Source organism: Saccoglossus kowalevskii, chromosome 4, assembly GCF_978046115.1.
Source record: "Saccoglossus kowalevskii chromosome 4, keSacKowa6.1, whole genome shotgun sequence".
NCBI lineage: Eukaryota > Metazoa > Hemichordata > Enteropneusta > Harrimaniidae > Saccoglossus > Saccoglossus kowalevskii.
In genome coordinates this window covers 32,223,818-32,249,264 of record NC_140644.1, presented here as the reverse complement: position 1 = coordinate 32,249,264, position 25,447 = coordinate 32,223,818, and the positions used below count along the sequence as shown (strand labels likewise).

Here is a 25,447-nt window from a genome sequence, read left to right as displayed (position 1 = left end):
CTGTTATCAAATTTTCTGATTCATTTGTTGAGAAATTAGAGAAGTTTATTTGCAACAGCACCCCCTGGTGTCCAGAGAGAAGAATGAATAGCAATGATTACTTTTAACTTTCTTTTAAACACTATGGGAATGCCTTACTTGGTGTCCCACAATGCCAAGAGCCAATCCAAGAGACTGACACTTTTTTCTTGACAACAATTATGGTTGAAATACATACCTCCCTAGTAACAGGATCTGTAATGTGATCTAAATTGACATTGCCTTCATATGTTAGGTAGTAGTAAACATTGGTTGCTCTCACAGACTCAGGTCCTCTCTGTTTATAGCCATATACCAAATCAACCCATTGGTGTAACTGACACGATACAAACTCAGATTCCAGGGCCTGCATATAAAGAAAACACAAAGGTTTATATTTATGACACTGAATTATTAAATTGAAATTTGTTTTTTTAAAGGGCGGTAGTCGTCACGCTGGGCATGTGCGACATTTGTGTCAATAAACATTGATTTTCCCACAATCCAATGTGCTCTTCTAATGGAAATCACAAGTATGAGGTTTGACCTGGGCATGAATGACTTGCACAAATTACCACCGGTGACTCCTTCGATACTTTCTAAACACCCAAAACAATACCTAATTAAAGCTTTGTAACGTCTCAGTTTGTACTCGTTGATCTGCGCAACTGTTAAAGACGCCATCTTTGTTTATATGAGACCCATATATCTCACCCTTTACGACTACCACCCTTTAAATACGGGACAATATTTATTTTTAAAACATATCAGTATTTAACTCACCATTCTATTAATTCTGACAAATTCCTCAGGTGACTTTGCCCAGGGTGGTAACTGTACATTATCCACTACCTTACCATCGTCACGTACACCAAATGTATACTCACTGCTATTTATAAACATTTCAGGTAGGTAATAAAACTCTGGAATCAGTTCCTGGTTAAAAAAAAAAACGGGAATGAAGTCAAATTATCGACCTGGTAGCAGGTACATAAGAATTTTCCGATCACTTGTCTGGAACCTGTACAATGCATTATAATTAATTGTGCCAAAATATGTGTACTGAATGCAAACCCAAATTTCAGGCTCCCACTAAGAAATATTTTGCAATGAGAAATGAACATTATTGCAATCAGAGCATATCTTTTTTTATTGCAAATATATGCAGGTTTTTCAATTTCCATTTTTGCGATGCATCTATCTGTTAATCCATTGGTGTGGCCATTTTCACATAAATAACAACTTTTTTTAGAAAACATACATCGATAAATACTAGTACCTTGACATCAGAAGTATCTCTCTGACAATTCTTCCAAGATTCTGCCAATGATGAGAATGTCCTTGATGCATGATCAAACTTACCACCTTGTAAGTTCAAGAAATAAGTTGTGAATGGTTCCTAGGGATTAATAAAAAACAAAACATATCAATCGTGGCATGGTTGCATGGTTTCTGTTTGTAAGTGACAACAGTTATATACTTAGAAAATCTAGTGAACTGTTTGAACAATTGCATTGATGGATTGGAATGAAGGATGGCAGTACACGTACTGGAAATGTATTGCTTTATATCACAGCAAATGTCACAGTGAATGCTATCTCTATAAAATAATGTCTACTGCAGTGGAGTGATAAAATAATTAAATGATCATTGCTGAAGATTGTGAGCAGAGACAGAGTAGTGAGGTAAGATTACTGCAGTAACTTACCAGTCTTATAAGCCATGCCAGAGTGAACCCTGCAGTGGAATAATGTGTACCATAGTGAAATGGTGGTATTTTATCATCGTCCCAAGATTCAAATCTCTCCTGAAAAAATGCTCTTCTACTTGGATTCAGTGCTCCAATTGGCTAGAAAATAAACATTTTAAAATATTATTATTATAGAATCATGCACCTACAACAGTATACACAATATGGCCGACAATATAAACATTGCATCATAACCTGTAGAGGGAGCACTTCATGATAATATGAGTCTTCATGTATGATTTCACAAGCATCCCTTTTCTGAGGCATTTCTATTGGATTTTCTATTTTGTTAACTAGTTACAATTGACTTTAGATGCAAATAGCAGCCGTAATCTCATTCAAAGTGAATGAGAAACCAGACTTGTTTTGTCCCTCAAACAGAGTTCCATTCTTTTTAGTGATTGGGTTCACTGTTACCCTGCCCTATGTCGGCATGGGATTTGGAACAGTGAATACGATAATGAGTGAGATGCTATGGGGGTGAATATGAGTGTTATGGCTCTCCCACTCTCAGCAAGATCTTGCCAGACACTTTGGTCCAATGTCTATTTGTGGAACAATTTCGGTCAGTTCCAAATATGAAAGACATTTAGCTTTTCACACAACCCTATAATGTATATACTGGTAATAGTTTAAGTGGTGTTTGGGATTGACAAACTTTGCTACGACATAGTGTCTTCAGTACTCCAGTAAATTTTCACTGCTAAGAAAATTGAATTGGTTTACAGTAAGTGACAATCTGTGGATCACATGACTGGATGATATGCACATACCTTAGATAGATCTCTAAAATTACTTGGTAATGTGAGATCCAATTCATTACTATCATAGTTTGTAAGAACCCATGGAAATACAGGATACTGGTTCAAATCATTGTATGTCCTTCCTGCAAAACAAAGAATACAGCCAGGGCTGTTAATAACAGTGTACTCAAAGATGAGATCAGTTTAATTTTCTTTATCTTAAGTAATGTATTATAGCTTGTTTTCACCAAACATTCTGACTGAATTTCTGGTACCGATAATACTGCCATCACATGGCAACAATTTAAAAATATTTTGTTTTTATCACAATACAGCTCATTATGACACACATGGACAAGATGAAAATTACAAATTAACACAGGGTCAGTGAATTTAATTTGTGTTATAGCGCCACCACAGGGCAAGAACTTTCAAATCATTTGTTTTATCAAAGCATGATTCTAGAACAAAATAAACTACAGATGATGTGAGGTAGTGAAATAATCCACCTACCTGCTATAGTATTAAGATACATGAGATACTCAATGTGAGGTAGTGAAATAATCCACCTACCTGCTATAGTATTAAGATACATGAGATACTCAATGTGAGGTAGTGAAATAATCCACCTACCTGCTATAGTATTAAGATACATGAGATACTCAAAGTGAGGTAGTGAAATAATCCACCTACCTGCTATAGTATTAAGATACATGAGATACTCAAAGTGAGGTAGTGAAATAATCCACCTACCTGCTATAGTATTAAGATACATGAGATACTCAAAGTGAGGTAGTGAAATAATCCACCTACCTGCTATAGTATTAAGATACATGAGATACTCAAAGTGAGGTAGTGAAATAATCCACCTACCTGCTATAGTATTAAGATACATGAGATACTCAATGTGAGGTAGTGAAATAATCCACCTACCTGCTATAGTATTAAGATACATGAGATACTCAAAGTGAGGTAGTGAAATAATCCACCTACCTGCTATAGTATTAAGATACATGAGATACTCAAAGTGAGGTAGTGAAATAATCCACCTACCTGCTATAGTATTAAGATACATGAGATACTCAAAGTGAGGTAGTGAAATAATCCACCTACCTGCTATAGTATTAAGATACATGAGATACTCAATGTGAGGTAGTGAAATAATGCACCTACCTGCTATAGTATTAAGATACATGAGATACTCAATGTGAGGTAGTGAAATAATCCACCTACCTGCTATAGTATTAAGATACATGAGATACTCAATGTGAGGTAGTGAAATAATCCACCTACCTGCTATAGTATTAAGATACATGAGATACTCAAAGTTTGTTATTTCTCTTCTCTGCCATCTCTGTGTCATATTAGAAGCTCTGAAAAGCTGTTTTGGAGTTGCTAATGACATCCTCCTGAAAAGATATATTAGAAGTTACATAATGTATTCCTTACGTCAACACCTATTAGTCTAAAGGCTAAAGTAAAAAGTGAACAGTGAACAATTACAGACTAATTAAGAAAACATGCAATGCAGTGAATTATCAAGAATGATGCTATTATTCAGACAAACCTTGCTGGGCTGATTCCATACTTTAGTCCCACTCCGACTCTTGGTAATGAACGTACTATTTTCTTTACAGTTGCAGTGTCAGGAAAGTTGAACATCATGGCAGCTACATAGAAAACATAAGTTGTTATAAAAATATGATCTGATGTAATAAAAGCATAAAACAACCAAACAAAAAATGTAATTACTCACATCGATTGGCCATAAATATTTCCAATGCAGTATTTTGTAGCAGATATCTCCTAGAGAATATAGCCCGGATTTCATGGAAGCCCCATTTTCCATGCAGTCCATCCGTGTAAGATAAAACCTGGATAAAAAATAACGAATAAACTTAATAAAAAAAATTTCTGATTGGCAATTCCTGGATCAGTAAACTTTTTAAAAACAGAGCATTCAAAGAAGAAATCTCATGTCTTTCGCCCTCTTGTGTTAAACAAATGAAAGTCACACCAATCTTCTTTCACATGTTTCTGATATCTACTGCCCTCTGGTGTTTGCACTCCATACACCAACTCAGACAGATACTTAATCACTAGCAATTCATGCACTCCACATTTGACCAAAGTACGTGCTCTCTAAGCATTTTACAGGCTTACAAACACAAATCCAATCCACTGGCGATTCATTCATTCATTCAGTCTTAGCCATGTCACTCAATACACAATAGCATAATGTATGCACACTCACACACATAGGCTGCTGATGCTAGCAAAGACAAATGATAGACACAAAAACAAGAAAAAAAAAACAAACATAAAAGTAATTATTGAATATTCATTAATATGACGCTTTGCACATAATTGTTTTTGATGTATTTTATAGAAATGTTGTAGTCATAGTTGATATGAAGCTACATTTTGTATAAGACAAAGCTGCCTAATTTTGTGAAAGTCAGGAAAAATTCACTTAAATTTTGTAAGTGAATGTTTTACTGGGGTTGTTAAAATATCAATGGATTTTGTGAGATTTGTTCCTGTGAGTGCTCTCAAATCAAACCATGATATTGAAATACTTTTATTCAGATAGTGATTATTTAAATTTTTTGCCTCTCTTGATATTTTTTCTCTGTTGAAGCCATTCTGTGATAAAAACTGTGATGATAATCAGTATTGGTATTGGAAAACAGTCAGCATAAAAGTGTATTTGTGTGGATACACAATATTCAATAGATATTCACAATCATGGTTTAAATGAAGCTATAAAGGAGACACTCAGAATACCTCTATATGCAACTCAACATTCAAATCATTGTTGTCACCTTCATATATTTATCCTGTCACTTTACTGTGAAAATATGGTCACAATACTTGTGAAAATAAATCGCATATCCTACAAAAATGTCAGCTGAGGGCATGGGTAATGTTCCATTATAATATGGAATTTCCAACATTTGAAGGAAGAATATCAGTAAATGTTAGATTCTAAGTTTGTAATATAACAAACTTACGAAAATTTTTGTGTATCATTTTATTTATTATACTTATTTTTTAAAACATGGTAGTGATACTGTGTGCACAATAGGGAGAAAGATATACCGTAACAGAATCTGCCGAAGTCAACTAAACTTGTTTCTCAGAACTGCTAAACTTGGCTTTGCAGCATTCATATCAATAGATGATATGTAAAACTTTACTACAACATGGTCAGCACTGCTCACAACTCAAAACCACAGCATCTCCAGTTCAGTGTTGAGTCTTATTAAGACACCACCTACAGAGGAAACATTGGATCATCTATTAACAAGTTTGTTTAGTTGTGTAATGCAAAGTAATAATACAGTCATTGTTCTTATTGAAAAGCAATGGAAGCCATAGCCAAGCCAGGGAATGCCAGCAGAGTTTAAATGAGTTACACCACAAACCACAGGGAGTGCACTGCCAGATTGTTTATCTGTTTGTTCAAGCTAACTACCACAGTGTGTTTGGCGCCAGTTTCCTGCAGTGAGAAAGCAGTGCAAGTTACAGTTAATTCCTTCATTCACAGGATGGTGTTAAAACAAAACAATCTCCACTGATGGGCTGATAAGTGACTCTTGGAGGAAAAACAGAGTGGGGTGAGGGGACCTAACTATGGTTTGTGGTGAAAAATAAAACAATCTCCACTGATGGGCTGATAAGTGACTCTTGGAGGAAAAACAGAGTGGGGTGAGGGGACCTAATAACTATGGTTTGTGGTGAAAAATAAAAGAAAAATACATTGATTGCATTGTAAAGATGGCAGCTATTTTAGTTTCTAAGATGAAGCATAAATACATTTCTTTACATTTTGCATGGTGGAAAAGCTAGTTTCAGTTTCATCTTTTATGACGAACAATGGATAAAACCTTCAATTCAACATTGAATGTTTACTTCAATGACAGGCTGGCAATTGTCACATGCAGAATCTTGCATTGCAATTTGGCATTATTATAAGCTGTATGTCAACTTCTTCAGACAGACAAAATACATAGACATCCATGTCTACAGATTTACTGTATGTGTTCTATATGCATGGCTGTTAAACTCCATCACAGGTCTTCAGTCAGAGTACATCAGTATGTCGGCCTCCGATGATTTATACTGTGCATTGCTGTTAACTATATCACTAGCTCTCCAGACAAATACATAAACACGTCGGTGTCTTCGATTTACCGTACGTGCAAACACCACGCATCATGTACCACTAAACTGCATTGGCACAACGATCTCCACCATGCATCACTGATATACTCCATCACAGCACTGATATACTCCATCACAGCACTCTACAAATGATTCACAAAAGAATGTAAATTAATAGATGCAGTTGATTAAATAATGTGAAATATCAACAGAGAGATCTATGAGAGGAGCCACTCTGGCTGGAGAATTTTTTAGTTAGAGGAAGGAGTTTGGAAACAAGTTAAGAAGATTAGTGAAATCTAACTGACAGACAGCAGACAGACCATTGGCAGGACTGAACCATATTGATTCTTGAAAGTGTGAGAAGCTAAATAAAAAAAGACAAAACAAAACAAGCTTTGAGCAGTTTAGATAAATATAATAATAAAACAGAAACACATTCATAGTAAACAAAGAATAAATCCCAAGTTGCATCAACCCACCCCCAATATAAAATGGTATGTCCCATAATCTTAATGACCTTATAAGTTGACCAACCAGACATCAAGGATTAAAACAATCTAAGCAAAATATATTTAAAATGTTTTCATTATTATCTTCAAAGCTATTAAAACATAAATGGTGATGTCAATTTTTCTTTTCAGATATGCATAAAATCTATCCTTAGTTTGTAGTGTACAATAACAATGTAGGTAATAATGGAGCGGGAGGGGGGGGGGTGTCGTCATTATACCATAGTTGTTCTATTAGAAGGGTATCTCCAATAGAAGCACATAAAAACCAAATATCACATTTGTTTTATACTAAATAATTACAATATCATTTCATTTTTGACCATAAATCATGGCTCTCTCTCCTCTATAGTATTAAATAAATACATGGATTTTTCACGAGAGACAGTTATATATGTAGTTAGCTAAGTCCTTTCCATTCTTCCTTTGGCTTAACCTAAATAAATTTTTAAATCTTCAGTCCACTTCAACATTGTAGCTAACAGTTTTGCAAACCAAAACAAAATTTCTAGTCCATTAAAAGAATAAAAACTGGTCAAGCACAGAACTATCCACCAACAAGCAATGCACATTTTTACAACAAACTGTATTTCACATGTAACCCACATGAGGGCGCACTTAACACAGGAAAGCATACCTTTCAACAATTAGCAATAAATCCTTTGGAGTGCTTTTCACAAGAAGCCTGTATCATTGACTGATTACCACAGATTGCAATCATCAAAAGTCATTATAAACAGAAGAGGAACACTAATAAATGCAGCAGATTTTCAGATTTTCAATTGCAGACTTGTATTTGAATGGAAAAATGAATGAATGGTGGGTGAATACATTACGAGGAGTTTTATAAGGTCTTTATAGAGTAGAACTACACCAAAGGATGTCACATATAACGACATGCATCATTCTGTGTGTGTGTGTGTGTGTGTGTGTGTGTGTGTGTGTGTGTGTCAAGCAAAGCAGTGGCCAGTTCACAAAACATTCAACTCATGTCTTGTGTAAGTCAGTTGTACAATATAGTACCAGTCTAGAATACAGTAGTACTCTATTTGTACCAGTCTAGAATACAGCAGTACTCTATTTGTACCAGTCTAGAATACAGCAGTACTCTATTTGTACCAGTCTAGAATACAGCAGTACTCTATTTGTACCAGTCTAGAATACAGCAGTACTCTATTTGTACCAGTCTAGAATACAGCAGTACTCTATTTGTACCAGTCTAGAATACAGCAGTACTCTATTTGTACCAGTCTAGAATACAGCAGTACTCTATTTGTACCAGTCTAGAATACAGTAGTACTCTATTTGTACCAGTCTAGAATACAGTAGTACTCTATTTGTACCAGTCTAGAATACAGCAGTACTCTATTTGTACCAGTCTAGAATACAGCAGTACTCTATTTGTACCAGTCTAGAATACAGCAGTACTCTATTTGTACCAGTCTAGAATACAGCAGTACTCTATTTGTACCAGTCTAGAATACAGCAGTACTCTATTTGTACCAGTCTAGAATACAGTAGTACTCTATTTGTACCAGTCTAGAATACAGTAGTACTCTATTTGTACCAGTCTAGAATACAGCAGTACTCTATTTGTACCAGTCTAGAATACAGTAGTACTCTATTTGTACCAGTCTAGAATACAGCAGTACTCTATTTGTACCAGTCTAGAATACAGTAGTACTCTATTTGTACCAGTCTAGAATACAGCAGTACTCTATTTGTACCAGTCTAGAATACAGTAGTACTCTATTTGTACCAGTCTAGAATACAGCAGTACTCTATTTGTACCAGTCTAGAATACAGTAGTACTCTATTTGTACCAGTCTAGAATACAGTAGTACTCTATTTGTACCAGTCTAGAATACAGCAGTACTCTATTTGTACCAGTCTAGAATACAGTAGTACTCTATTTGTACCAGTCTAGAATACAGCAGTACTCTATTTGTACCAGTCTAGAATACAGCAGTACTCTATTTGTACCAGTCTAGAATACAGTAGTACTCTATTTGTACCAGTCTAGAATACAGTAGTACTCTATTTGTACCAGTCTAGAATACAGTAGTACTCTATTTGTACCAGTCTAGAATACAGTAGTACTCTATTTGTACCAGTCTAGAATACAGTAGTACTCTATTTGTACCAGTCTAGAATACAGTAGTACTCTATTTGTACCAGTCTAGAGCAACTCAAATGAAAACAACAAAAATAAGGATGAATGGAGAAACCATACGATATTCTTGTACAATACATAGATGATAGAGAGATAACACCAACACTAACAAAGGATTAAAGTGGGAGGAAAATAGCAATCAGAATGGGATCAAAAAGCAATGAAAGTAGAGGAATGCCTTTGATAGGAAGCTTAACTCAATCAGTAAAGTGAAAGCGATGAAGTCAGGGATCAGTATAATCTACTGCACTCACGTCTCATAGAATTTCTCAATATTACATTACATTTTATTTCTCTAGAGTTTTCAGGCAATTCTGTTAAATTCTGATTAAGACAAATGAAAATGATTTATTTCTGTTGAAGTCCTCGCAATTACGGAGCATTTTACATTTGGCATGTCAGAATGTATTTGGTAACAATTCTGTAATGATTGGTTTTAGGTTCACAGAAAATCACAGACTGGTCAACTTTGCTAAAAATCATGAAAAGTGATGCGTTACTAATATAAATGAGAGAAAGAAATGATGTGTCACTCTTCAACTACGAGTATATTGCAATTGGTATCCACGCACATCCCTGATGTAAATAAAAATGGGCACATTGGTGTATCCAATGTGAACAGGTGTATTTATATAAAAAAACACTGCCACCATCTTAAGGGTTGGGTAATTTGAAATTAGGGGGGGGGGGTATACTTCACTACAGCCTGAAACACAAGTACATTTAAAAGCATCAATCACAATAAATATAACCTTTATACTATATTATAATACCTATTCCTGAAAGTGTACTTCATGCATTGTTAAATATTGGACCAAAACGACATAACTTATATTGACTACAGTCAAAATATCATAACTTGTTTAGACTATAGCAACCCAAATTAAAATTTATCCTGTGTGGATTAAACAGTTGTATTTTTTATAACAATAAAAAACAGGATAATCCTATTGACTAATATGGTTTAGGATATATTAAAATACATACTAATTAGGTTAACATCCATTGCATTGGTATATAGGGTTTAACTGTTATTACAGTAATATCCACTTATTCAATAGGTACTAATCCCTTGGATTAATATGGTTTATCTTTTATGGCAATAATCAATACACTCAACGACAAGTTACTGATCTCTTAGATTAATATGGTTTAGCTAGTATGACAATAACTTCTTTTTTTATTGTATTTTTTAAATTGTTTGAATTGATAGGATTTCCTTTTCAATAGTTCTTTAAATCTCCCATCATAAAATAAAAGTCATGTCATCACAAAAACATTGACAACTTATGGAAAATAATGTCCGATAAAAGCAGGATGTAAACACTTTACACAAACTAGAGATGACACCTTCAGTAGTTTGAGTTTCAAACCCATTTTAGTATTCATGACAAAATAGATTTTTTTTTGGTAATCATTTAAACAATATTTATTTTCCCTGCAAAAATTTGGATGCAACATTCTGTATATTTGTCTATAATTTGTTTGTAACCAAATAGACATGATTTCCCATCAGCTACAATTCTTTATCAAAATTTGTAAAAAAATAAATAATTATGCAGGTCATCAAATGGATTAAAGGGACAGTCAATGCTACATTGATGGCAACCTGATGTAGGTAGAGGTTAATGAATTAAAGGGACAGTCAATGCTACATTGATGGCAACCTGATGTAGGTAGAGGTTAATGAATTAAAGGGACAGTCAATGCTACATTGATGGCAACCTGATGTAGGTAGAGGTTAAAGAATTAAAGGGACAGTCAATGCTACATTGATGGCAACCTGATGTAGGTAGAGGTTAAAGAATTAAAGGGACAGTCAATGCTACATTGATGGCAACCTGATGTAGGTAGAGGTTAATGAATTAAAGGGACAGTCAATGCTACATTGATGGCAACCTGATGTAGGTAGAGGTTAAAGAATTAAAGGGACAGTCAATGCTACGTTGATGGCAACCTGATGTAGGTAGAGGTTAAAGAATTAAAGGGACAGTCAATGCTACATTGATGGCAACCTGATGTAGGTAGAGGTTAATGAATTAAAGGGACAGTCAATGCTACATTGATGGCAACCTGATGTAGGTAGAGGTTAAAGAATAAAAGGGACAGTCAATGCTACATTGATGGCAACCTGATGTAGGTAGAGGTTAATGAATTAAAGGGACAGTCAATGCTACATTGATGGCAACCTGATGTAGGTAGAGGTTAAAGAATTAAAGGGACAGTCAATGCTACATTGATGGCAACCTGATGTAGGTAGAGGTTAAAGAATAAAAGGGACAGTCAATGCTACATTGATGGCAACCTGATGTAGGTAGAGGTTAAAGAATTAAAGGGACAGTCAATGCTACATTGATGGCAACCTGATGTAGGTAGAGGTTAATGAATTAAAGGGACAGTCAATGCTACGTTGATGGCAACCTGATGTAGGTAGAGGTTAAAGAATTAAAGGGACAGTCAATGCTACATTGATGGCAACCTGATGTAGGTAGAGGTTAATGAATTAAAGGGACAGTCAATGCTACATTGATGGCAACCTGATGTAGGTAGAGGTTAAAGAATAAAAGGGACAGTCAATGCTACATTGATGGCAACCTGATGTAGGTAGAGGTTAATGAATTAAAGGAACAGTCAATGCTACATTGATGGCAATCTGATGTAGGTAGAGGCTCCGGCTGCTTTTAAAAGTTACTGATGACATCGAATGTAACTAGATCTGACCAATTAACTATCATACCGATTATTAACTGCCATTGCTTCATGAGATGCTGTATGATATAATTAGGTCGTTAAAATATGTTCACTTTTGTACATATTATTGTTGTCAAGCACAATGCATAGGTGCTCTGTTTCATCAATCACATCATTATTAATTTCAACTAGTGTGAGAATGTCAAATTACATTATTACTATATAGTTTGTATTACATATTACTTGGGCATCTTACTCATCGTGCCACAATAATTTTGGTAAGACACTACCAAATATAATATCCAGCAGAGAATCAAAGTTAACCACTAAAGTTAAAAGTATCTATTAAATTCAAATTACAATCTGCAAAAGAGGCAGCCATTTTGTTTGATGCTTTCAGACTACAAACATTTTTGAATTATGAAAAAAACGACTGTGTCTGTGGCAGGGGATGGGGGCAATGGTGGTGTTGGTGATATGTACAGGGAATATGCAATATGTACAGCCTAATTGTAATGAATCAGATGTAATTTGACAAATTTCAGCATATCATAAGAAAATTGAATGGTTCTTTCAGTTAGTGATGTTTAGTAGCCAGCACATGAATTGAAAATAAGAAGATGAGAAAGAAAAAAGATAAGATACAATTGTAAAACAAACAGAGATTATATCTTTATCTCACTGGAGTGCTCTTACATACAGGAAACGCAGGCAATAAGATAGATACAATGTCCTGTCTGCGATGAATGACAATAAGCAAGCAATATCCACAAAGATCAGACTTTCATGGCCTTCACAAATATAACTGACAAGACCAGGGATGTGTTATCTTCCATGACAAAATAATGATGTATGTACCAGTTAGAGACAAGCATCAATGTAGTTTGTGTCAAAGTGCATTGGGTGGAGTAACGTACACTCTGACAGAAACGAGAAAAAGATTTTTGTTTCTAGATACAATTTAATCCAGTCAACTTTGTCATCATTTGTAAAATAAATCTCAATATTCAGCAATTTTTATCATGACTTGAAGACATAGACGCAAATGAACATTGAGATTTCTTTAAAAGTGAGAGTACATTCACCCCCACCATCATGTCCATTTTGTCTCACTGAGCATGTTACTGCACATATATGTAATGCATTATGGGATACAACTTCCCATTGTATTTAATAACTAATCATACTGAAAATTCACTAAAATATCTTAATCAAAGGTTTTAACATTATTAAGATTCATATCAATAATATATGGGGTTTTTTTTCATTTCATATCACTGACCAAAATTTAAGGACACGAGGAAAGAAATTTGTTCCACACTTGGTTGCTGATCAGTTAACAAAATCCATTTCTAATTATGTTTACAGTAAAGTTTTCACAATTTGGCAAAAAATCTGGATAAAGACAAACAATTCATTGACATTTGTGTGATTTTGCGTTTTATTCATGTCTGGCAAAAAAGAGTAAGACAATTTTTGGTAACTAGAATAACTAATAATTTGTCAATCTTACTATGAATACAAGATTGAATCAAAAACAGAAACACCAAAAATGTTTGAATTTTCAGACATTCCCACAAAATGGCATCCCCCTTTTTAAAGTGTGAATAGCTGAATTAAAGACACATAAAATGAATCGTGACATGAAATCATGAAAGATAATAAAAGACGACTACATGCGAACCAATCTCTGGTTTTATGACTATAATAACCATCAAAGATCATCAACTTGCAGAGATACTGGGAATTAATAACCCTAAGTAATTGGTATCGATTTTATGAACTTTATTCTGAAGGAGGACATCAATAAAATGACCACGTAGCTAGGCTTCCATCAAAAATAAAATAGTTGTATCCACAATTGTTTTTCTCAGTCGATTATCGACTTGTTTATTAAGCCACTTTGCAAACAGGGAGTGAGAGAATAGCATAACACGGACAGTTTAAATTCATATTGAAATATGCTACTGTAATATATACTTTATAATTAAATATATTTTCTGAGGTTTTAATTTACTATTATTGAGTGATTCAACCATTAGTGATAAAAGCAACGTAATTTGATAGAAGCCAAACAGCCATGGCCTATTTTAATACAAAATGCTGGAAAATGTTTCATAATATACTCAATTTCACTGAGAAATCAGTTTGCATGCTAAGCAAACATGAAAGAGATGGTACAACAGTGAGCTTTCAAGGGATGAGGCAGGACAATAAAAAACACACATGTACTGTATTTGCTTTATTAGTGGTGTATACTCTTTAATAATATATGTAAATTACAGCATTGTTTTCATGGTCAAAATACAAGTATGTGATATTTCAATGATTCAGTATACAACAAATGTGATTTTGGTTCATATGCAATTCTATTGGAGATGCTCTTTACAGAGCAATTTGACATTTGGTTATTGCAGCAAAACCACATGTTACTGTCGCTGTAACTATCAGCAGGTAAGCTTAGTACTCCCACTGCCTAATATGGCAGCGAACCCCACTGCCTAATACGGCAGCGAACTCCACTGCCTAATACGGCAGCGTACTCCCACTGCCTAATACGGCAGCGTACTCCCACTGCCTAATACGGCAGCGTACTCCCACTGCCTAATACGGCAGCGTACTCCCACTGCCTAATACGGCAGCGTACTCCCACTGCCTAATACGGCAGCGTACTCCCACTGCCTAATACGGCAGCGTACTCCCACTGCCTAATACGGCAGCGTACTCCCACTGCCTAATACGGCAGCGTACTCCCACTGCCTAATACAGCAGCGTACTCCCACTGCCTAATACGGCAGCGTACTCCCACTGCCTAATACGGCAGCGTACTTCCACTGCCTAATACGGCAGCGTACTCCCACTGCCTAATACGGCAGCGTACTCCCACTGCCTAATACGACAGCCTACTACCACTGCCTAATACGGCAGCGTACTCCCACTGCCTAATACGGCAGCGTACTCCCACTGCCTAATACGGCAGCGTACTCCCACTGCCTAATACGGCAGTGTACTCCCACTGCCTAATACGGCAGCGTACTCCCACTGCCTAATACGGCAGCGTACTCCCACTGCCTAATACGGCAGCGTACTCCCACTGCCTAATACGGCAGCGTACTCCCACTGCCTAATACGGCAGCGTACCCACACTACCTAATACGGCAGCGTACTCCCACTGCCTAATACGGCAATGTACTCCCACTGCCTAATACGGCAGCGTACTCCCACTGCCTAATACGGCAGCGTACTCCCACTGCCTAATACGGCAGCGTACTCCCACTGCCTAATACGACAGTGTACTCCCACTGCCTAATACTATAGCATAATTTGATTCTAATATTAAAAATTGACCTCCCATGAATTTTATTTTGAGAATACAAGAGGTTCTTATCCCCTTATATGAACACACAATGTACCTAAAATGCAACAAACCTTCAACTACAAACAATGCCTTCTAATTCTATTGTTTACAAATCTAACTTTATTTAATTCACATTCTGAGGAAATTCATATTTCGCATTATTCATCTCAACATTTCATGGTGAATATATTGGTCTGGATTGATCTGCAAAATGTGAATGCAATATAGACAAAAGCATTTTTTTAATATTGTTGTTTAATACTCCATACTGAAGACCAAATCACATTATAATTTATTATGAATTAAAAATGTTGTGTTGCAGGACAGACAACAGTATTTGTTAGATGAAATATAAAAACCACTAATACGCATATGCAGTCATTTGTACTGTACATGTATGTATCAACAGAACCAATGCATGTAAATATTAAAGAATGTCATATTCAGATATGTGCTACAATGTTTTGAGTTATGATAGTCTAATATATTTATCAATGTTCTCATCTATAGTATTATACATCTGTCACCGTAACGCCATAAGTTACAGCGTGCCGTAATTTTGCAGTATTTTACGAGGTATTTTCATCCTACCATATTTGTAAATGTGAATTCCAAATATGGAATGATGTGTGTAAGCGTCCTCAAATAATAAAAACAAACATGGCTGCCACCAGAGTTTGACTGAATTTAATACAAAGAAGTTTGCTGATTCTGTTCTAAATATTTTCGGTTTTTGGCATTCCCATGGTGTATCCTTGAAAGGAAAAAATGTATAATAATAAGGTTGTTACGAGAATACCTCAAAGTATGCACTCAGACAGTACGTCGCGCATCGACCTCCGCTGAACATCGGTCGATACTACAGCTGTACTATCTTTGTGCATACTTTGAGGTATCCTCGTAATAACCTCATATTACAACTATAGTCTGCTGCCCTGTGAAATTCTCCAAAATTTATTACAAAATTAATGCATTTGCAGTAAGTTGCTTACAAAGGAAATTTCATATTATACCCAAAGCTACGGGATGACATCTTAAAACAAATATTCATTCAGATATGTGTCCATGCTTCAAAGCATGTACCCGTCTATAATGGATATATCACCTAATACTGGAAGTCCCTGTCTGTATTGGGGAGATGGAAGCTCATTTCAGTAATTTCAACCCTTAACAATATCCGTTACCAAAGAACCATCATATGACTAAGAAGTGAACAGATTGAATTTAAAACAATCTGGTCTAAACCGACATCACCTGAAACAAGACCTACAAACCCCTATTAGTGTGAGTAAAAACATAGAAATGGATCACGCTGCAATCTACCAACTGTCCAGCATGATGTCCTTATTTTGTATTCATGCGAAAACAAAGGGAATTACTGAGACAACTTCACAAAACTCTAGTTAGATCACTAACTTGATAAGAAAACAAATTAGCTCTAACAACTGTTACAGAAATTATCTAATGAACACGTTTCAATTTTTATAATGTGAGTGACTCCATTCTTGCGTACAAATGGCAAATGTAACAATCTGACCAATGTTCAGCTGCTGTTTCAGATGAAGCATGTTTAGAAGTTTTATGTTTGGTATTCAATTTTATACAATATCTCTACAGAACAATGAATTCAAACACAAGATGTGGGGTCTACTTTCTACTGTCAAACTGTAGAAAATGAAATTTTGATGTAAAATTTTTCCAATATTTTGAATGAAAAGTTATTGTGTGTTTCAAAGAGAGTTCGGAATTAAACAAAGTGAATTTGACCAAGATTATATGTCTCATGGAAATTTGTCAATATTCTTGATGTGAAATAAAGGTGTTAAACTGGAGTACTTTATCTGACTTTGATGTATTCAAAGTTAAACTCTCTCATTGGCTGACAAACTCTACCATCAACCAATCAGATATTGTCTTCCATTGGCTGACATACACTCTTGCCTAACCAGTCAGAGATTACCATGTTTTTTGAATTCTGACAGCCTCTATTGTGAGTAAGTTAAAACAGTGAAAGCATTTGGAAATCATGATAACTGAGCGACAAGTCAATCACTTCAAAGTTTTGAAATATTTACGATTACGAGCTTGGTAAAGAGTTTCAAAAAACAAGATGTTTGTTTCCATGGAAATTGTGTATTATTTCCATATAGTCATATGATGTTTATTTGAATTAGAAGTTATAGAAAAAAGTCCTTTTTTTCTGCACAATGCATAATAACTTCTAAAACAATTATACAGAAAGACAATTTCTACCTGAAAGTGAAGAATTAAACAGTGCATGACACTTCCATCAAATGACTATAAAATTATAAATTAAACCTTAAACTTAACAATGATTACAAAACTGGTTCTCCTTGCTTTCATTATTCATTACTGAGATGTTGAAAAATTAACAAAATTAGCCATGTGTGACGAGACAGCACAGGGATCAACTTGCTATTTTAATGAGTCTCTGTATGTGACATTTAAGAACACAATACAACTATTGTAGTCTGGGTATTACAAGCCTTCAGAGCATTGCAATAAATTTCAAATTCCACAATAAAGTTGGAGTTCAAGTGTAAAGTAATTGGAGCATACATCACTGTCAAGGCAAGACCAGTGTTTTATTACACTTTGTGCACTAACACATTTCATTAGTTAACGCATCCACTTTGGGGAATTATCTCCAGTAACAGTCAGCTTTTTAAATGACTGATCACAGAAATATGTTTAATGAGAAGCATCTTTTCCGCTCACACATCAACACATCAGATAGTCTATGTCAACCTCAACCTTGCAAACAATTTTTAGTTTTAAGTGGGATTGATGTTCAGTTATGTTGCCATACCCCAATATAATGCTACCATTGTTACAAGTCATCTAAGCAATATGACAGTCATTAACAAATTGACAACCAGAAGGTCAGTCCTCATTTTCCTCATTTTTAAATGAGTTCAACCAAGCCACCAGCTAACACCTCTCCAGCTGATCCACACAACGAGTTCCACAGAGCCACCATGAAAATATAAGAATTCTGGTTTACATAATTTTAAAATCTCAAAATCATGGAATCATATTTTGGTACATTTTTTGATAATTTCTTGTTAATTTTGGATCAAATTTTTCATTGGCTAAATCTCAAAAGCTTTGAAAAAATATAACAAAAATTATGCAGATTTTATGAAAGTGAAGTTTGGTCTTCAATGGGTTACCAGAAAGTTTTGAATAATTTCATTGCATACTACAATACATAACCATTTACTAACCAGATTTTTCTACCCAATAGTATGCCACAAATATTCACAAACTTTGAATTGTCTCAAAATTCATTGTTACCTGTAGTAACAATATTTTGATTTTGATCACAAATCTTTAAATTTTTCGACTAATTTGGGGAGGGCGAGATGAGACATAAAGTATGGGATTTCTCAGGATTGTGGTTGTAATTAAGAAACAAAAACAATATACTTAAAATTTTCTGACATTCACATACAAAAACTGAGGAAAATAACACAGTATGACAACTAAAGATCAATTACGTCAACACCAATTTGAGATAATATTTTTCAGTTTGAATATTGATTGTTACCGTAAATTTAGAAAATTACAAGCCGCATCTCTAATAGAAGCCGTACCAATTCTTTTTGAACAATTGAGACCCAAAACCATTTCTCATATGTGTAGATGCTCTAATAGAAGCCGCAACCCCTCTGTTGCATTGTACCATTTCAATAGAAGCAGCGGCTTCTAATACAGATTTTACAGTAATATTTGAAATTTTCATTTAGTGAAATAACAGGAATACTAAAATACTTATAATGATCATGACCAACAAATAAATGTATTTTTTGTGAACTAGAAATGCCATAAACTATAACAAGAATTCCTGAAAGGTCATATATCAGAAGTAATTTCTGCAAATTTCCAAATTATTTTGAAAGTCACTTTTTACAGGCAACATAAATCACCTCCTCATTTCAGAAATCATAACATAAATATCGGAGTTAATACTATGGTTCATTTCGATGAGCGATTTATAAGTGTTTGTGGCAAACACTGAGCATTGCATCAAGAAAAAAAAAAAATAGGAAGACTTATAGCAATCACTAGGGGGTACAGTAATGGGGGCTTTCATGTGATTATCAATGAAGCGTATTACTTGTATTTTTAATTTGTAAAAATCTTGTGAAATGTCAGCATACATCATTTGAATGGGATAGAGATTTATTTGTTGCCATGAAGTAAAATCTACAAATTAGTTTACAATCTTCTTTTTAATAATGTGAATTAACAAATAAAGGTTGGTATGGAATAGTGGATTTGATAATATGTATTGCGTAATACTATATTCACAGTGTCATATGTTTCAAGTATGTGTCAGTCATTTGAAGTATATTTACATAATAATAATGTATTTTGTGACAATCCAAAAAATGCTGTAAGGTTTGATTTCATGATTTGGTGATTGAAAGAATTTCAAGTAAACAGAATTTCACAAAGTCAGTGACTTTCTGGCTTCACTCTGGTTCACATGTGACTTTCTGGCTTCATTCTGGTTCACATGTGACTTTCTGGCTTCATTCTGGTTCACATGTGACTTTCTGGCTTCATTCTGGTTCACATGCGACTTTCTGGCTTCATTCTGGTTCACATGTGACTTTCTGGCTTCATTAAGGTTCACATGGTCATGTCAATCATATAGGACAGATTGCATAAAATATACAAAATATGACCATGTGAACAGTAAAATCTGATGTCTTATAAGATGTTTAAAAAATTCAGATCAAACTTGATGGTGCCAAGATTACCCAATAAAATTGTCATTGTTATTATTTTCTAACTCCTAAAAAAATCTCTACGTACACAGGCTACTGCACTACACACACAGGCTACTGTACTAAGCACCCTGGGTAATGTTCTACACACACAGGTTACTGTACTACACACACAGGTTACTGTACTACACACACAGGCTACTGTATTACACACACAGGTTACTGTACTACACACACAGGCTACTGTACTAAGCACCCTGGATAATGTTCTACACACACAGGTTACTGTACTACACACACAGGTTACTATACTAAGCACACAGGTTACTGTACTACACACACAGGCTACTGTACTACACACACAGGCTACTGTACTACACACACAGGTTACTGTACTACACACACAGGCTACTGTACTAAGCACCCTGGATAATGTTCTACACACACAGGCTACTATACTCTGCACCCTGGGTAATGTTCTACACACCCTGGCTACTATACTACACACACAGGTTATTGTACTACACACCCTGGCTACTGTACTACACACACAGGTTACTGTACTATGCACCCTGGGTAATGTACTACACACACAGATTACTCTACTATGCACCCTGGGTAATGTACTACACACACAGGCTACTGTACTAAGCACCCTGGGTAATGTTCTACACACACAGGCTACTATACTATGCATCCTGGGTAATGTTCTACACACACAGGTTACTGTACTATGCACCCTGGGTAATGTATTATACACACAGGTTACTGTACTATGCACCCTGGGTAACGTACTACACACACAGACTTTTTGTACGTGCAATGTCGTTCATGTTGTACCCTATTAGATCAATGTCATGTCAAAAGATGTACATAACACCTTTTTTATTTAACTTTTTTATTTATTGTAGACTCAAATATGTTGGTTAATTATTATATTGGCTTTAGTGTGATTCACACTTGCAAAACAAATTACACCTGGAAAGATGTCAATTAACTAATGTGCACAGCCTGGAGCCTGAACCTAAAGATCCCATTTACTACAGTATTTTCACAAGTATCAACATTTAATTGTTTTTTGTGGTGAACCTGTTTCTGACTATTTGCGACTATATATCAACTCAATGTAAATGTTGGTGAATTAGACGTAATGATCAGGCTTAATTTTATTTAGTTCTGAATAATATAATGGCCCTCACTAATAATGCATAATTTAATTAATTAATAATGCAAAAATGCATAAATGCATAAATAAATGCATAAATGCATAAATGCATAAATAAATAAATAAATAAATAAATAAATATTAAACCTGGGTTATATACTAAAACAAGGTTATTGATGATCAGTTTGCAATCAGAATGACAGGTAATGAAAAAGTATGGCAGTTGGTTTAACGTCTGTTCAGCATAAAAAAAAACGTAGTATGAAGTGGTTCTTTTAAAAAGCTTCAGTGAAACACCCATTATTATCAATTCACAAAGATAAAATACAGAAATATAAAAATAAATTAGGTATTTACTTTTAAAATATTTTTTTCAGGTTACTCAGGTTGAAAATAAAATTATTTTTTAAGAAAAATAAAAATATTATTATAATAATGTAATGCAACAAAGAGTTCACACTTCATGCGATTAAATCACGGCAGTAAATGTAATCTTTCTTATAGAACACTACAAAATGTACAATCACTTGAAGTGAAAAGATTTGAATAGCCCCAATATGTAGCGGAGGGCAGTAGCACAAAAGATATGAAGGTACGGCCACCTGCCAGACTCTTCAACATACAGAATGATTTGAGACTCAAAAAAAAACAAAAAACTTTCCTTTCTGAATTTACTCTTAATGTCATACTTAGGTGTGTTTCAAGTATCTGCTTGTATCTGTTTAGAAAACTGGGTAACCGATCAGAGAGAAAAAGCATGAGGGAGAACGAGACAGAAGCAGAGTTTCAAGATCCACTGAGCAGTTATCGTAAAGATACTTTTCTATTATTACGTGTTGGATGGCTTCTCTTCAAGTGGTGAATGAGGCAAATGAAGTGAGAAAACCAACAAAGCAGTGCTTTTTTTTGTTCCTTTCACCTACTTCACAAAGCGACACAGCTAGCCCTAAAGGGTGTCACAGTGTTCGCCATTGTGTAGCAAAGTTACGAAACAAATCAGTCAAAACGGATCATTTTGTACTTTCTTTTGATAACATTCATGGTCAAACTAGTAGCACTGTTTTTGTTTCCCTTCTTCTTTTGACAAGTTAATTCAACAAAGTCACTGTAGTGACCACAGTGTAAACACGCTTTACTTGACGCGCTATTCTCAATAGTGCCTTAAGTTCAGTAAATTAAAAATTCAGATTTCATAGATAAAGCTCTAAGTGTCCAGATCGTAGTCTGGGATTTACTGATTAAGTGGCGGTGCTTGTGGCATTTCATTTTCCATATGTCTGCAAAACAACCAACAATTCCCACTGAAAATGCCCAAATCTGATACATAAAATGATACAATACTCACCAAAATCAAGTTCCTTAGTCTATTTTTTGCCTGCCTCCAATGTAACAAATCAATAACTATCAGTTTCAACCTTGACGACTGACATGTGTTGAAGATGATATTATAGTAAATAATACTGGGCGCTGATTATAAGGGAAGATAAACGGTGAAAATTACACACTTCCGCATCTGTCAGGTAACAAAACACTTAGTGTTCAAGATGACTATCCAGATAAAGCTTATATATGTATATTTGTAGCCACTGAAGCTGCACCATTCGAGGTACTGAGCTAGAAGAAAAAAACGGCTTTAGTGGAACACAAATAAGCAATGATTTGCTGGAACAAGGATACATTGCTGAAAAACAATGCTGATTATGTAAGATGTTCAATCTGAAAGTTATACAAATATGAAATTTCTGAAACTATGAAATTAAACAAGCCAATTTATTATTTCAATTTGAAGTGTGCATGTGCTAAGAAGTGCCTTGAGATCCATGTAGTTATTCCACTACAATGTAACACATAGGAATATAAAAATGTTATACTTGGTATAGAGCATTTTAGCAATACATCTATAAATCAGTTAGTGATTCCAGCATGTTTAAAGTGTAAATGACAACACACTTTATAATTTACAATGTACTAGAAAATGCTTTCAATTCCGCAAGGCAAATGTTCTAAAGACATGGAGTCGCAGCAACAAACTATTGTCTGTACATGGAGTCGCAGCAACAAACTATTGTCTGTACAAGAGCCATTAAATCAGAAAATTGGGAAAACAGAAATTAAATTGTTTACAATTGGCCCAACAAATTGAACTCTGACCTTGACATGGTATATCTGTTTCATACTTTCCTTTATTGAAATATCTAATTTTACAGAGAAGACAAGCTTTTAATAGTTTTACATCAATTCCCTTTTTCACATACAGCATTATATTACTGTATGTACACACACTGCACTATAACCCTACTAAAGTTCTTACCTTACCAACCTGTCTTAACCATTTTAACCATTGTTTTAAGGGCACCTTTCACAAAATAAAGTTTCCAAATATTTTTGCAATCTTGGTAAATATTCCAGAATGTTAAACAAATTCGAAATGACTCCCCAGACAGGTGTCATTAAAGAAAAATATCTTGGTTTCCAAGGCAACTAGCCATGATGTCACATTTACTAAATGCAATCATTCAGGAATCACAGAATTTACCATACTGTAATTTTACGAGAATCAGTCAGTCAAAATCGTAACACTACATAGCAGTAAAAATTAAACTGCAGTTCTAAAAACATGCTGTCACAGAAACTTTCACAAGATTTTAATAACCATTTAATCACTAAATTTGCAAATGCTGAGAGTAAAGCTATAAGAGAATCACATCAATTCATTCAGCAAAGGAAGATTGTATGATTGTGGCTGATAAGTTACTTTTTCTTCATACTAAAGTATTTTTTAAAAATAGTGCAATATTACATAAAACATCAAAATAATAGTCATAAAAAGGTCATTTGTGAGGTCAGCACATGGAACGAAGTAAGGGACCATATAAACACTAGTTTTGTTTTCCAATTACACCAACGAATGAAGGTCTTGTTTCTTTATTACCTCTCAATTTTCCTAGTTCAGAAACCAATTTGCCGTGAAAAGCAGTTTCCTGTAGACGCAGCCTGAATGTTCATAAAGCTAGTTAAGTCGGCGACAATGTGCAATATGTCTGATTGTAAACTTTAAATGGTTGCACATTCCATTTTGCTCAATTTGTTACTATACTCATAAATAAAAAAAAGTATTAATTTGCTAACACTGCTTGATTAAGTAGTTTTGTGATAAATATTTTTCAAAGATTGATTTATCTGAACATACACGAGTTAATTTCTGCCAAAAAAAAACAGAATAGAAAAAAGACAATCATACAGTGTATTATTTAGATTCCCATTTTTTAACACACAAACAGACATCATTGATTGTGACAATAGTTATGTTATCTCACTCTTACTTTGAATACCATCATTTTTTATGTAAAATTAGTAGTTTTCTAAAAAAAAATTAAAATTATTGTCTTGATTGGAAATTTGAAACAAACCATTATACATAGACTGCATAGTGTTGATGGATAAATAAATCAACATAATCTACAGAAAGAAACATGTGACCTCTCATACATGCTTGTCACATATTTACAACAATTTAATACGACACATTTCCAACTTTCAAGAAATTACACATGATACTGTGTGACTTTAATTACATGCAAAGTCATAGTTTACTGGATGGGTGATCAGGGCACCAGAACAGCACACTGAATGAAAAATTCAGTACTTGAACACAGCAAGCATGAGTGCCTCTGCCATTCTGTTTAATAAGAAATTCACATGATGAAATTTGTGCGATTCGGGGAAAAAAAACTGTGACAGTATTGACACCATGGAGCTGCAAAGGTGAGGGTTAATGTACTCTGACGATGTAAGTTGTACTGCCGGTAATAAATAAGACATGCAGTTGGGGTAGCTAACCAAGGCCTCGTTGCTCAGCTTTGAAACAACAAGAGACATGATTAGAATTGGTAATCAAGTCCCCTGCACAAACAAGCTTTTTGACAGCTCTGTTGGTCATTTACATACAAACAAAGCCATGGTTGTAAATACATAATGGCTAGTTTAGGAGTTAATCTAATGTTTTGCTGTTAGCATGTAAGGTGTAAATTAAGATGAGACAGATAACAAAGTTTGATAACATAGACACCAAAAAGTAGCAGATATTTCGACACCTGTCAGTATAAAGAATGA

The 25,447-nt window shown here is 34.7% G+C and overlaps 1 protein-coding gene across 1 annotated transcript in view; it reads right to left on the bottom strand.

Moving 5' to 3' along the window:
* LOC100376706 (lipopolysaccharide-responsive and beige-like anchor protein) overlaps window positions 1-25,447 on the bottom strand; it is a 254,065-nt gene that overhangs the window by 20,912 nt on the left and 207,706 nt on the right. Inside the window, exons 34-41 of the mRNA XM_085498391.1 lie at window positions 4,268-4,385; window positions 4,079-4,181; window positions 3,805-3,920; window positions 2,542-2,654; window positions 1,727-1,867; window positions 1,298-1,417; window positions 802-954; window positions 218-385 (exon numbers count right to left, since the gene is read on the bottom strand). Coding sequence (XP_085354517.1) covers window positions 218-385; window positions 802-954; window positions 1,298-1,417; window positions 1,727-1,867; window positions 2,542-2,654; window positions 3,805-3,920; window positions 4,079-4,181; window positions 4,268-4,385 — 1,032 coding nt within the window. The remainder of the gene's footprint in view (window positions 1-217; window positions 386-801; window positions 955-1,297; window positions 1,418-1,726; window positions 1,868-2,541; window positions 2,655-3,804; window positions 3,921-4,078; window positions 4,182-4,267; window positions 4,386-25,447) is intronic.